The sequence below is a fragment of the Oncorhynchus clarkii genome, chromosome 6 (assembly GCF_045791955.1).
Source record: "Oncorhynchus clarkii lewisi isolate Uvic-CL-2024 chromosome 6, UVic_Ocla_1.0, whole genome shotgun sequence".
Classification (NCBI taxonomy): domain Eukaryota; kingdom Metazoa; phylum Chordata; class Actinopteri; order Salmoniformes; family Salmonidae; genus Oncorhynchus; species Oncorhynchus clarkii.
In genome coordinates, this window is record NC_092152.1 from 17,520,361 (window position 1) to 17,536,221 (window position 15,861).

General features: G+C 43.2%; 1 protein-coding gene across 1 annotated transcript in view; it reads left to right on the plus strand.

Annotated features, from left to right (window-relative positions):
* Positions 1–342: 342 nt before the first annotated feature.
* The window catches only part of LOC139410677 (rap guanine nucleotide exchange factor 1-like), a 52,789-nt gene continuing 37,270 nt past the window's right edge, over positions 343–15,861 (plus strand). Inside the window, exons 1-2 of the mRNA XM_071156071.1 lie at positions 343–587; positions 15,618–15,763. Coding sequence (XP_071012172.1) covers positions 560–587; positions 15,618–15,763 — 174 coding nt within the window. The 5' untranslated portion in view covers positions 343–559. The remainder of the gene's footprint in view (positions 588–15,617; positions 15,764–15,861) is intronic.

Here is a 15,861-nt window from a genome sequence, read left to right on the forward strand (position 1 = left end):
CTATTTATTGCCTTTACCTCCCCAATCTTACTACATTTGCACACACTGTATATAGAGTTTTCTATTGCATTATTGAATGTATGTTTGTTTATCCTATGTGTAACTCTGTGTTGTTTGTGTCGCACTGCTATGCTTTATCTTGGCCAGGTCGCGGTTGTAAATGAGAACTTGGTCTCAACTAGCCTACCTGGTTAAATAAAGGTAAAATTAAATTAAACTCATGAATCAGATTATTCTACTAAATCCATCACCGAAGGGCACACTTTTCGTCGCGTGCACTAACATTTCTTCATTCCAGCCACAAGGGGGAGGTATTGATTATGATACTGAGCCGAGTTGTCTGCTTCTGGCTGCTAGTCTGCCCATCATCATCATTCTCTCATCGTCGGGGTCTGGCTGGCTGGCTGGCTGGGATAGCAGAAATTGCTGGGTGTTGTATTTGCGTCGGAACTATCAAAGCTCAATCGCTTTGGCTGAAGGATGTGGGATTAAAAGAGAATAAAAGGTCAAAATACCTCCCTGGATTTAATTTGTTCCACGATACTGCCACTACTTCGAAATGTCGGGGAAAATAGAGAGTAAACCAGGTAAGCACGGCTAGACTGGACTAAATAGCTAACGGCAGCTAGCGAGGGTTTCCACTAAATAACACAGCTACAAATTCAGATTCCACAGCCACAAAGTCAAAATATTGCATTTTGGTCTTAATTTAAGGTTAGGGTTATTACGGTTAGGTTGGAAATATGAGTTGAAGAAGATAAATTGTATAAATGGGCGGGGTTTAGCCATAATTAGGATTTTGTGGCTATGTTAACTAGTGACGACTTCTCGCTAGATGCTAGTCAGTCTGATTTGTCTGCCTTTTTTCTTCTAGCTAGAAATACGGCCGCATCACCCACCAAACTTTCACATTCTGTCGCAGCGTTAGCTAGGTAGCTACTACCTAGTCAATATTGGCCAAACATTCAATCAGTGTTTAACTAGCTAATATTAGCTAGCTAACCAGGCAAAGTTAGATTGCCTGCATTGGCTAGCTACATGGTAGCCTAGCTAACTGAGTTAACGTGATTGAAATGGGAAAACACAACTTTAATATTTTGTTACAATATTGCTATAAATCTATTCGCATTTAATTAGTTATCTATCTAGCTAGTTTTTTTTATTCTGAAAAGAGCTGGTGGCGAATTTATAGCATGTCTAGCAAACTAGCTAGCTAAGATAGCTAGCTTAGGAGCTAGTTAACCTCCGCTGTCGAGCTACAGTCTGATGTAGCCCGAATAGAAACTTGTTTGACAGTATTGATAGTAACGTTAACAAGGTAGCTAGTTAATTATAGCTACATCATAATATAGTTTACGTGTCACTGTTCCTTTTAAAATACACAGTGACAATAGCCGTCATTCATTCTAGGCTACCTGATAAATAGGGTCTAGCTAGCAATGTAGTAGTAGTGTTTTCTCCATCCCTATGATTTACAGCCAGTAGCTGTCAAGGGTTGGTTATTACCCTCCACCACCTGCTCTGACCTTCCTGATCAGGGACTAGCTATTCGAGGAGAATAGCAAGTAATTTGTCTAATTCACAGTGTGAGAGTCTTTCTCTTCTCATGGGTTATGAGAACTAGTGTGAGTCATAGTTCACTTAAAACCTTCCTACATCCTCTTTGGCTGGAGAGAGTCACTTCTAACTACTTCAGTCAAGTGTCCCCATCTGTAGCCAGTATGTATGTGTTCTATGTATTTAGTGAGTTGACACTAGAGAACTAGTTGAGACTGCTAAGGAGTCAGTCAACCCATCTTTTTTGCCACCTTCAAATGAATTGGGTGTGTTTCTGATGAAATGTGTTACTATACCTGCCATACGATTCAGGAATGATTCGATTAAAGTTTATACTGTTTCAGAGAAGACTTAAGGCCTATTGATTTGCTCTCTGTTGGGTTGTTGTGGGTTTAGAAATGGTCATACATCTGGAATTCTAAATGGCAGGGCCAGCACTAATCTCAGGAGGTGTTGTTCACTACTGGTTCATGGTGAACTAGAAGTGGTAGGATCAGGATGTCCTTGTTGAGTGTGTGCTGTGATTCTGATCAGTGGCTGCTGGTTGGTGTTGGTTGAATGACTGTGGACAAGCTAACGCATTAATAACAGTGTTAACTCATCGGATGTGTAATTACAGTGGTGTTCAAATGAGCTGATTAGATATAATCTCCTCTAGTCTTAAACGGCCATTGGCAACACATTCCTTTTAGATTGATGAAAAAAATGGTGTTGGTTATCTCGGAGTGCACATTAAGAGCTTCCCAGCAGTGGTTGTCAGAGGAAGGCCTTCTTGCTGCCATACAAAGTAGACCCTGTCCCTTTGGGCTCCAACCAGGGACCTTCTGCACATCAACTATATGCACTCACAAAGCAGCATTACCTATCACTCCAAAAAAGCCTTGGTCCTTGCGGCGCAAGGAATATAACTAGCTTACTTCAAGTCTCAGTGGGAGTTTCATCACTTGCACAAGGGATGCTACTAGCATACCGCCCAACAAGCTAGCGATTCCAAATGGGCTAGGCTACACAGATGGGAGGGGGGAATTGCGGTACTGTGTTTTATTTTAAATTATGTCATGTTTATGTTTTGCAGGCTAAATGTTACCAGTGCCGGCAGATCAGTTTGGAACAGTCTGAGGCCCTATTGTATATGTGTTCTCTCTTGTAGCTATGATTCTTGATACTTTCCCACTGAGAGATAACTATAGAGGCTATGTCTTTGTTGTGGCATTTTTTTTTATTTTTTACAATTTACCTTCATTTTCAGTAATCCTCCCACTAGTTCTCTGCAGTTCCTCTTGGTCTAGGGCCGTATCCACAAAGCGTCTCAGAGTAGGAGTGCTGATCTAGGATCTGCCCATACAATCATATTAATTATGAACAAAACCCCCAAAACTGATCCTAGATCAGAACTCCTACTCAGAGACGCTTTGTGGAAAAGGGCCCTGATAAGTTCTGATGCATCATTATGCGTGACCTACATTTGTGGTTCTTTTGGGGGGCTACTAACAGTCATGACTCAGTCATGCTAGCCAGCAGATCCGACCCGCTTGTTTACAACTGCTTACACCTGCACTAGGGTAGGTAGAAGCCACAGCATCCATTTTGGAATGGCAGTGTCAGCCAATCAGCTCTTTTGTTGTTCAACGAGACATGCCATTCCATAAAAAGCAAAAAAATGCTTTGTCACACACAGGATGGGTGCAGTGAAATGTGTTGCTTTACAGGGTCAGCCATAGTAGTACGGCACCCCTGGAGCAAATTAGGGTTAAGTGTCTTTCTCAATGGTACATCAACAGATATTTCACCTTGCTGGCTCGAGTATTCGAACCAGCGACCTTTCGGTTACTGGCCCAACGCTCTTACTGCTGGCCCTACATCAGGTCCTCCTCTCCCTCCCAGAATGTTCCAGATGTAGGGTCTAGCATGAGGACGAATATGGGCGTTTTCTTAACGAGCAGCCGGCGGCAGAGCATGCCGCCATCCACATCAACCTGGCTGTAGTGGAGTGGGTCGAGAGCTTCAAGTTCCTCAGTGTCCACATCACTAAGGAATTAGCATGGTCCACACACAGGAGGCTAAAAAGATTTTGCATGGGCCCCCAGATTCTCAAAATGTTGTACAGCTACACCATTGATAGCATCTTGACTGTATGCATCACCCCTTGGTATGGCAACTGCTTGGCATCTGATAGAGGCACTACAAAGGGAAGTGCGTACAGCCCAGTACATCCCTGGGGCCGAGCTCCCTGCCATCTTGGACCTCTATAACAGGTGGTGTCAGAGGAAGGCCCTTAAAATTGTCAACGACCGCTAAATAGTTAACCAAATAGCTACTCGGACTATCTGCTATTTGCACTAACTCTTTTGATTCATCACATACGCTGCTGCTACTGCTTATTATCTATCTTGTTGCCTTGTCACTTCCACCCTACCCATATGTCCATATTTACGTTAATTACCTCGTACCCCTGCACATCTAATCAGTACTGGTACCCTGTGTATATAATCCAAGGTATCGTTACTTTTTGTATTTATTCCTTGTGTAATTATCTTTGTATTATTTTTAGATTTTTCTCTGCATTGTTGGGAAGGGTCCGTAAGTAAGCATTTCACTGTTAGTCTACACAATTTGATTTGATAGATAGATTTGTGTAACAGTTGGGATAATGGGACAATTCTAAGTGCAACGCATTTCTCATCCCTGAATTGATGTAAGTTTTTTTCCGAGCCATATCTCACGCCAGTTCCACAGTGTCTTAATATACACAGGAATGCTGTCCGACCCTAGTGCCAGCTGTAAGCAAGTGGGACGGATCTGCTGGCTACAGTCATGCCTGTTCTGGCCTCACCTTTCTTTACAACCATGGTGGAGAGATTTCCACCCTTGCACAGAGACCGAGCAAACAGGGGAGTGGTTACTGCACCCTCTTGCTCATGTAAATGTTATTTTCAAGTTAGCTAGAGTGGCTGTTGCAGATGGATATATAGCAGTCATGCCATGTTGTTAAAAGTAGCTAGGAACAGTTATTCTCTACACTCAAAATAGTAATTGAAGAACTAAGCTAAGTTCCAGTAGCATTGTGTTCTAGTTAAATGAGTTTTGAAATAGAAGAGGAAGTAATGAGTAGGACCCGGAAGTTCTAAAACAGTCTATGAAGGCTAATGTCTAAATGTATCTATTAGAGGAAGTGAAATGGTTCAGCCCTCACAATGTTGGAAACTGATGCCGTGGCCATATAGGCTTGGTTATATTTTGGTTTAATAGTCAGGCTGCTTGAAGACCTGAGAGCAAAGTGACCCTTTATAGCTTGTGGAGCAGCGGGACATGTCAAGGAAGTACATTCAACAACATCAGAGAGCAGTCAGAACCCATACATACAGAGGCTCCTTTTGGCATTTCAATGTCATGGTGTTGGTTTAAAGTAGGAGCAAAAAGGTGTTATACAGAGGAAACCGAAACATTGGTCCTGAATTTGGACATCTGCCTGTTCTGTTTAAGTTAACTCTGACATGAAGGCACAATGTTTTACTCCCTCTTTATTGTTGTGATTTCTGATGATTGTTCCCTAGTTCTTTTTCTATTTTATCTTGACCTCATTTGTTGTTGAATGTCCATAGATGGATAAATTCTGATCAATGAATTCATTTTCTTAGTAACTCAAGCACTGCTCAGTTGTTTTTGTGCCCTGTCTGCTATTGGGTTATTGCATTGGAGTGTTTCTTACAACTCATTATAATGGCCTCTGTGTATTAGCCTACTTGATGACTGGGTGTGCCGTAGATGTTGCTGGCAGTAGACGTGAGCAGCAAACGTAGGCCTTTTTGTTATGCTTCAACCTGTCTACACCGCTTAAATCAATGAGCAACTCAATGTTTAGGCTAGGTAAAATATGGGGTGCTTATATTTGACCTGTTTCACACATGTGTAACCTGTACAAGTGTGTGGTGTGAAATGCAAAAAACACATTTCCATATCCCACTGAGACACCCTCAGAGAGTGGGGTCACGGCATGGGATCAGCCATTATTGACGGCGACCCGGGAGCAATTAGAGTTAAGAGCTCAAGGACGGCCAGCCGGCCAGATATGTAGGTCCGGCCGGCCAGCCAGATATGTAGGTCCGGCCGGCCAACCAGTTAGATCAGCCATTATTGACTGCGACCCTAGAGCAATTAGGGTACAATAGGGTTAAGTGCTCAAGGGCAGATTGATAGATTTTTCCTCTAGTCAGCTCTGGGATTCGAACTACCAACCTTTTTGTTACTGGCCCAACACTAACTGCTAGGCTACTTGCCGGTGTAAGCTGTTTATTGAAAGTCTTGACTGAAATAATAGTGTACAGTTATTGTACTGGGACTGGGAGTACATACAGTCTTTATTCACACCCACACTTGTGTCCGCCTATCCTGAGGATCACTCTTATCGCTGAATGCAGAAATGATATGACGGCAATAGATTTTATTGATTTCTTCTGGAGACCTAGTGGACATTAGGTTCACAGCGTTGTTGTCCTTTCCGCATGATGCCTGTCTACCATTGGACACGTGTCCGAACTCCGATTAATGTAAGGCCCCTGCTGCTCAGGCAAGACTTGAGTTGAGCAGACAAGCGGTTGCCACAGGTGTCTCCAGGGGCAGAATTGAGTTGAGCAGACAAGCGGTTGCCACAGGTGTCTCCAGGGGCAGAATTGAGTTGAGCAGACAAGCGGTTGCCACAGGTGTCTCCAGGGGCAGAATTGAGTTGAGCAGAAAAGCGGTTGCCACAGGTGTCTCCGGGGGCAGAATTGAGTTGAGCAGACAAGCGGTTGCCACAGGTGTCTCCAGGGGCAGAATTGAGTTGAACAGACAAGCGGTTGCCACGGGCGTCTCCAGGGATAGAATTGAGTTGAGCAGACAAGCTGTTGCCATGGACGTCTCCAGGGGCAGACTTGCGGTGTGCAGCAGCACTCCACACCGTCTGACCTCTGGTCTGCACCGATGTGGAACTAACAGAGCTTTTGTGGAAACCACTGCACATTAGGAGGCTCAAGTGTAGCACTGCACAGGGAAAGGGAATCATAACATGCATAGATCTAGTTTTTATATTGCTACGTGACATGTCTATGAAATTAGCAGGAGACAACAACACACCCAGTGACAATCATAGTTTTTCTCCATAGTTTTGAAAACTGCCTCTTAAAGGAGAAGTCCACTTAATTTGAACAGAATCTGTATTTTGGATGTAAATGGCATGTTATAGAAGTACCCAGACCCTTTTTTGCACTCTTACTTGTTTTTGAGAAACTTATCCCACTAGATATACTTCCTCTTGCTCGCTCAGCAGTTGTGCACACAGGTTGCACAGAGAAGTATCACTCGAGTTGCACAGAATAGAATATAACTTTGCAGATAAAGTTCGTAATGACACAATTTCATGTGTCCAACATCAAAAGGCCTGCATCACTGTACTGAGAGTGTTGTCGTGTCTAAAATGACTTATTTGGGGCGTTTGTTCATGTTTTATCTGTGCCCCAGCAACTGCTGAACGAGCACTAGGAAGTATATTGCTGGTGGGGTAAGTTTCAAGTGAGATCGCATAAAAAGTGTCTGGGCACTATAAAATATCCACACCTCTGGTATGCTCCCATGGTGATTCAGTGATCAAACTCAATTCAATACGTATTTTTTTGCGTCTGATAAGACGGAGCATACCAGAGTTCCAGACTAGAGGTCGACCGATTAATCAGGATGGCTGATTAATTAGGATCAAGTTTTCATAACAATCGGAAATCAGTATTTTTGGGCGCCGATTTTTTTATTTTTATTTTTTATACCTTTATTTAACTTGGCAAGTCAGTTAAGAACACATTCTTATTTTCAATGACGGTCTAGGAACGGTGGGTTAACTGCCTTGAACGACATATTTTCACTGTGTCAGCTCGGGGGATCCAATCTTGCAACCTTACAGTTAACTGGTCCAACGCCCTAAACCACCACCTTCTCATTGCACTCCACGAGGAGCCTGCCTGTTACGCGAATGCAGTAGAAGCCAAGGTAAGTTGCTAGCTAGCATTAAATTTATCTTATAAAAAACAATCAATCAATCATAATCACTAGTTATAACTAACTACACATGGTTGATGATATTACGTTTATCTAGCGTGTCCTGCATTGCATATAATCGACGCAACGCTGGGGGATGATTTAACAAAAGCGCATTTGCAAAAAAGCACAATCGTTGGACGGCTGTACCTAACCATAAACACCAATGCCTTTCTTAAAATCAATACACAGAAGTATATATTTTTAAACCTGCATATTTAGTTAAAAGAAATCCAGCTTAGCAGGCAATATTAACCAGGTGAACTTGTGTCACTTCTCTTGCGTTCATTGCAATCAGAGTCAGGGTATATGCGGCAGTTTGGGCAGCCTGGCTCATTGCGAACTAATTTGCCAGAATTGTACGTAATTATGACATAACATTGAAGGTTGTGCAATGTAACAAGAATATTTAGACTTAGGGATGCCACCCGTTAGATAAAATACAGAACGGTTCCGTATTTCACTGAAATAATAAACGTTTTGTTTTCGAAATGATAGTTTCCGGATTCGACCATATTAATGACCAAAGAGGCTTGTATTTCTGTGTGTTATGTTATAATTAAGTCAATGATTTGATAGAGCAGTCTGACTGAGCGATGGTAGGCACCAGCAGGCTCGTAAGCATTCATTCAAACAGCACTTTCGTGCGTTTTGCCAGCAGCTCTTCACTGTTCTTCAAGCGTTGCACTGTTTATGACTTCAAAACGATCAACTCCCGAGATTAGGCTGGTGTAACCGATGTGAAATGGCTAGCTAGTTAGTGGCGTGCGCTCTAATAGCGTTTCAAATGTCACTCGCTCTGAGACTTGGAGTAGTTGTTACCCTTGCTCTGCATGGGTAATGCTGCTTCGAGGGTGGCTGTTGTCGATGTGTTTCTGGTTCGAGCCCAGGTGTGAGCGAGGAGAGGGGCGGAAGCTATACTGTTACACTGGCAATACTAAAGTGCCTAGAAGATAGTCAAAGGTATACGAAATACAAATGGTATAGAGAGAAATAGTCCTATAATTCCTATAATAACTACAACCTAAAACTTCTTACCTGGGAATATTGAAGACCCATGTTAAAAGGAACCACCAGCTTTCATATGTTCTCATGTTCTGAGCAAGGAACTTAAACGTTAGCTTTCTTACATGGCACATATTGCACTTTTACTTTCTTCTCCAACACTTAGTTTTTGCATTATTTAAACCAAATTGAACATGTTTCATTATTTATTTGAGGCTAAATTGATTTTATTGATGTATATATAATAAGTTGAAATAAATGTGTTCGTTCAGTATTGTTGTAATTGTCATTATTATAAATACAAAAAATCGGCATTGGCTTTTTTTGGTCCTCCAATAATCTGTATCGGTGTTGAAAAGTCATAATCGGTCGACCTTTACTCCTGACTCCAATGAGCTTTTGGAGAAGTCATTAGCCTAGGGGTTCACATACTTTTTACAACTTACACTGTGATTGTTTAAATTATGTATTCAATATAGACAAGAAAAATACAGTTATTCGTATGTTATTAGTTTAACACACTGTGTCTGTCCATTGTTGTGACTAAGATGAAGATCAGATCAAATTTCTGACTAATTTATGCAGAAATCCAGGTAATTCTAAAGGGTTCACATACTTTTTCTTGCCACTGTACATCCAAAATACAGATTTGGTTCAAATTAAGTGAACTTCACCTTTACCATTGCCTGATCATCCATTCCGTAGCTATTTCAGAAAGATGTTTACCATGATCTGCCCTTGGGAAGACAGAGATTTACTGGGATCTGATAATCAACCTTTTCCTGTAAAACATTCTCACATCATAGTTTCCAAACTGGTCAAAGCAACCTAGTTAGCCAGACGATGACTTGTTGTGACTCTATTCTGGAAACTCATTCATTTTGTTCACTGCTGGCAGCAGGCAGTCACAATCACAACAACCTGCCTGTTTTAGCGGAAGGGTGGCACATCCCCAGAGACTGATGGGCACAGCGAGGAATTCACAGCAAACACTGGATGAGATGAGCAGTGAATGGACATCCAGACTGCATTCATCCTCATTGACTCTATAGGCAGAATCATTTCACCCCCTGTTGTGAAGCCTGCTGATTCTCTCTCTAAAGCCATTGACCTATCCCTGGCAGGAGTCCCATGCTTCTGTACACAACGGAAGAGCAGCACAATCATTGGTGTTTATTTATGTACTCAATGTCCAGTTTCAACCTCCCCTTTTCACCCATTTAGTATGGGTATGCCAGCAGCATCAAGCTTTTGTTTTCAGTTTCTCTGCAAATCTTCACTACCACGCAGAGAAGGGGAAATGGGCTGTATCCTGTATAGGCTACCTGAGGTGTTTTGAATGCTGTGCTGTGCACAACTAGTGCCTTCCGAATAGGCTTCACTGATGCATAATGTAGCTTAGCTCATTAAGCCCCTCTGTTCAATTTTAGTTTGTAGTCAAATAATATTTCACTTTTGTTTAAATAGTCTGGTTTTCAAGGGAAGCTCACTTAAATTACAAACTTAAGCTACATACACTGAACAAAAATACAGTATAAATACAACATGCAACAATTTCAAAGATTTTACTGAGTTACAGTTAATATAGGCCCTAAATTCATTATGCCCTAATCTACGCATTTCCCATGACTGGGAATATGTATATGCATCTGTTGGTCACAGATACCCTTTAAAAAAAAAGAAGATAGGAGCGTGGATCAGAAAACCAGTCAGTATCTGGTGTGACCACCATTTGCCTCATACAGCGCGACACATCTCCTTCATATTGAGTTGATCAGGCTAATGATTGTGGCCTGTGGAATGTCCCACTCCTCTTTAATGGCTGTGCGAAGTTGCTGTGTATTGGCATCCCAAAAATGCTCAATGGGTGACTTCTGGTGAGTATGCAGGCCATGGAAGAACTGGGACATTTTCAGCTTCCCTGAGATGGTTTCTGACAGTTTGTGCAGAAATTCTTTGGTTATGCAAACATACTGTTTCATCAGCTGGTGGCTGGTATCAGCGACCCCGCAGGTGAAGAAGCCTGTACTTCCGGTGCTGACAGAGATGGCCGCCTCGCTTCATGTTCCTAGGAAACTATGCAGTATTTAGTTTCCTTATGTGTTATTTCTTACATTGTTACCCAAGAAAATATGATGTTTTATTACATACAGTCGGGAGGAACTATTGGAAATAAGAGCAACGTCAACTCACCAACATTAAGACCAGGAATACGACTTTCCCGAAGCGGATCCTCTGTTTGGTCCACCACTCAGGACAATGGATCAGATCCTCTGTTTGGTCCACCACTCAGGACAATGGATCAGATCCTCTGTTTGGTCCACCACTCAGGACAATGGATCGAATCCCAGCCGGCGGCACAAAACAACCGCGCTGCTGACGGAGCGGTCTTCTGGTCAGGCTCCGTAGACGGGCACATCGCACACTGCTCCTGAGCATTCTACTCGCCAATGTCCAGTCTCTTGACAACAAGGTAGACGAAATCCGATCCAAGGGTTGCCTTCCAGAGAGACATCAGAGATTGTAACGTTCTTTGTTTCACGAAAACATGGCTCACTCGGGATACGTCATCAGTCGGTACAGCCACCTGGTTTCTTCACGCATTGCGCCGACAGAAACAAACATCTCTCTGGTAAGAATAAGGGCGGGGGTGTATGCCTTATGATTAACGAGACGTGGTGTGATCATAACAACATACAGGAACTCAAAGTAATTGTGTTCACCTGACCTAGAATTGCTTACAATCAAATGCCGACCGCATTATCTACCAAGAGAATTCTCTTCGATCATAATCACAGTCGTGTATATCCCCCCAAGCAGACACATTGACAGCCCTGAAAGAACTTCATTTGACTATATGTTAACTGGAAACCACATATCCTGAGGCTGCATTTATTACAGCTGGGGATTTTAACAAGGCTAATCTAAAAACAAGGCTACCTAATTTTATCAGCATATCAAATGCACGACCCGTGCTGGTAAAACCCTGATTCATTGTTATTCTATCTTCCGCGACGCATATAAAGTCCTCCCCCACCCTCCTTTCGGAAAATTTGATCACGACTCCATTTTGTTGCTCCCAGCCTATAGACAGAAACGGGAAGCACCCGTGCTCAGGTCTGTTCATCGTTGCTTTGATCACGTGGACTGGGATATGTTCCGCATAGCGTCGGACAATAACATTGATGAATACACTGATTCGGTTAGCGAGTTTATTAGCAAGTGCATCGGTGATGTTGTACCCACAGCATTCCCCAACCAGAAACCGTGGATTGATGGCAGTATTCGCGCAAAACTGAAAGCGCGAACCACTGCTTTTAATCAGGGCAAGGTGACCGGAAACATGACCGAATACAAACAGTGTAGCTATTCCCTCCGCAAGGCAATCAAACAAGCTAAGCGTCAGTATAGAGACAAAGTAGAGTCACAATTCAACGGCTCAGACACGAAGTATGTGGCAGGGTGTACAGTCAATCACTGACTACAAAAGGAAAACTACCCCCTTCGCGAACCACGGTGTCTTGCCCCCAGAAAAACTAAACAACTTCTTTGCTCGCTTTGAGGACAATACAGTGCCACTGACACGGCCCTCTACCAAAACCTGCAGATTCTCCTTCACTGCAGCCAACGTGAGTAAAACATTTAAACGTGTTAACCCTCGCAAGGTTGCCGACCTAGACGAGCCCTTAGAGCATGCGCAGACCAGGTGGCTGGTGTGTTTACGGACATATTAAATCAATCCTTATCCCAGTCTGCTGTTCCCACATGCTTCAAAAGGGCCACCATTGTTCCCATTCCCAAGAAAGCGAAGGTAACTGAGCTAAATGACTATCACTTCCGTCATCATGAAGTGCTTTGAGAGACTAGTCAAGGACCATATCACCTCTACCTTACCTGACACCCTAGACCCAATCCAATTTGCTTACCGCCCCAATAGGTCCACAGATGACGCAATCACACTGCACACTGCCATAACCCATCTGGACAAGAGGAATACATATGTAAGAATGCTGTTCATCGACTACAGCTCAGCATTTAACACCATAGTACCCTCCAAACTCGTCACTCGTCTCGACCCCCGCCCTGTGCAACTGGGTCCTGGACTTCCTGACGGGCCGCCCCCAGGTGGTGAGGGTAGGTAACAACATCTCCACCCCTCTGATCCTCAACAGTGGGGCCCCACAAGGGTGCGTTCTGAGCCCTCTCCTGTACTCCCTGTTCACCCATGACTGCATGGCCGTGCACGCCTCCAACTCAATCATCAAGTTTGCAGACGACACTACAGTGGTAGGCTTGATTACCAACAACGACGAGACGGCCTACAGGGAGGAGGTGAGGGCCCTCGGAGTGTGGTGTCAGGAAAATAACCTCACACTCAACGTCAACAAAACAAAGGAGATGCTCATGGATTTCAGGAAACAGCAGAGGGAGCACCCCCTTATCCACATCGACGGGACAGTAGTGGAGAAGGTGGGAAGTTTTAAGTTCCTTGGCGTACACATCACGGACAAACTGAAATGGTCCACCCACACAGACAGCGTGGTGTAGAAGGCGCAGCAGCGCCTCTTCAACCTCAGGAGGCTGAAGAAATTCAGCTTGTCACCAAAAACACTCACAAACTTTTACAGATGCACAATCGAGAGCATCCTGTCGGGCTGTATCACAGCCTGGTACGGCAACTGCTCCGCCCACAACCGTAAGGCTCTCCAGAGGGTAGTGAGGTCTGCACAACGCATCACTGGGGGCAAACTACCTGCCCTCCAGGACACCTACACCACCCGATGTCACAGGAAGGCCAAAAAGATCATCAAGGACACCAACCACCTGAGCCACTGCCTGTTCACCCCGCTATCATCCAGAAGGCGAGGTCAGTACAGGTGCATCAAAGCGGGGACCAAGAGACTGAAAAACAGCTTCTATCTCAAGGCCATCAGACTGTTCAACAGCCATCACTAACATTGAGTGGCTGCTGCCAACATACTGACTCAACTCCAGCCACTTTAGTAATGGAAAAATTGATGTAATAAATGTATCACTAGCCACTTTAAACAAGGCCACTTTATATAATGTTTACATACCCTACATTACTCATCTCATATGTATATACTGTCCTCTATACCATCTACTGCATCTTGCCTATGCCGTTCGGCCATCGCTCATTCATATATGTTTATGTACATATTCTTATTCTTCCCTTTACACTTGTGTGTGTGTGTATAAGGTAGTTGTTGCGAAATTGTTAGGTTAGATTACTTGTTAGATATTACAGCATGGTCGGAACTAGAAGCACAAGCATTTCGCTACACTCGCATTAACATCTGCTAACCATGTGTATGTGACAAATAAAATTTGATTTGGATGTGGAGGTCCTGGGCTGGCACGGTTACATGTGGTCTACGGTTTTGAGGCCGGTTGGACGCACTGACAAATTCTCTAAAATGACATTGGAGGTGGCTTATGGTAGAAAAATTAACATTAAATTCTCTGGCAACAGCTTAGGTGGACATTCCTGCAGTCCGCATGCCAATTGCACACTCCCTCAGCACTTGAGCCATCTGTGGAATTGTGTTGTGTGACAAAACTGCACATTTTAAAGTGTCCTTTTATTTCCCCAGCACAAGGTGGACCTGTGTAATGATCATGCTGTTTAATAAACTTCTTGATATGCTACACCTGTCAGGTGGATGGATTATCTTGGTAAAGGAGAAATGCTCACAAACAAGGATGTAAACAAATTTGTGGATAAAATCTTAGAGAAATAAGATTTCTGTGCATATGGAAATATTCTGGGATCTTTTATTTCAGCTCATGAAACATAGGACCAACACTTTACATGTTGTGTTTATTTTTGATCAGTGTATTTATTTCCTTACCTTGTTATCAGTCTATGGAAAGGAGAGACTATAGTCAACATGTTTGGGTTTGTTTACGTAGCCACTGCCACAATCCGCTAACTGTAGTTAGCAACTTCCTTCAAACTGCACACAGAGACATAAAAATGGTATCCACGAGTTCATCTGGGAAGTAGATAAATGGCTTCATTGCCATAATCCTGAAGTATCCCTTTAAGGTCAGCAGGCTAACAGTCTTGTGGAGCACAGAAGTCTGGGTTGACTGGTTTTGAACCCAATCGGTCACACAGGCATGCACAGTGCAGCACCGCCTGCAGTCAACTCTTAGAGGGCCGTGATGAGAGCCAGATTGTTTGGAGATCATGAGAAAACATGTAGTATTGTAAATAAACTGCTTGTTGCCATAGCAGTGGTCTATCCAGATTCGGGGTGTTGGGGTTGTGGGGAATCGCTACTCTCATAACAGTGAGCACGAGTGAGGGTACGCCTTTTGTCATGTAGTGTGTTAAGTCACCACTTAAACACTCCCAAATAAAGAGTCCCATGTGCAACACATCATTCCGCAGAAGGTTCTCTCATAAAGCTGATGTCATTGTGTCCCAGCCCCTTTGTCTGTACGGGTTGCTAAAGGATTAATTTGGGCCATGGACTTCATGCAGTTGACAATGAAAAACGGGCAGATTTGTTTTATGTACTTTTAGGTTTTGAGGGTAACCATTATTTCTATACAGTTGAAGTACAGTACATGTTATTTTTTATGAAGACAGATTACAAGGCTCTCACTCATATTATGAAGTTAAGGCTAATATGTGTACTTTGTTGGTGAGGTAGGCCTATCTATTATCTCACTCTGACAAAAATTCACTTTTGAGGAACACATGCACAAAATCTTCAGAGGATCTCTCCTATATTGATTGTTCTTCAGAATTGACGTGCTTACTATTTCTTATAGGCCGAAGTTCTGAACAAATGCAGTTGGGAGAGGTTGTGTTTCATTAAATGAAACTTCCATAGTTTGACGTGTGGTGTCTCGAAAAGTGACTTTCTAACTGGTGTTCTCTCAATTCACGCTCCCTTGATCATGAAGATTAGCGGTTCTTCTCTTAACTCTGCCTTTCTCTCTTTCCCTCTCCTCCTCAGACTCCCAACGCTCCCATTTGTCTTCCTTTACCATGAAGCTTATGGACAAGTTCCACTCTCCCAAAATCAAAAGGACACCCTCAAAGAAAGTCAGTAAGCCGCCTTTAGAACATGGCGTCAAGACTGCGGAGAAACCTGCTAACAAGGTGCGTTTAATGTACACTGCTCAAAAAAATAAAGGGAACACTTAAACAACACAATGTAACTCCAAGTCAATCACACTTCTGTTAAATCAAACTGTCCA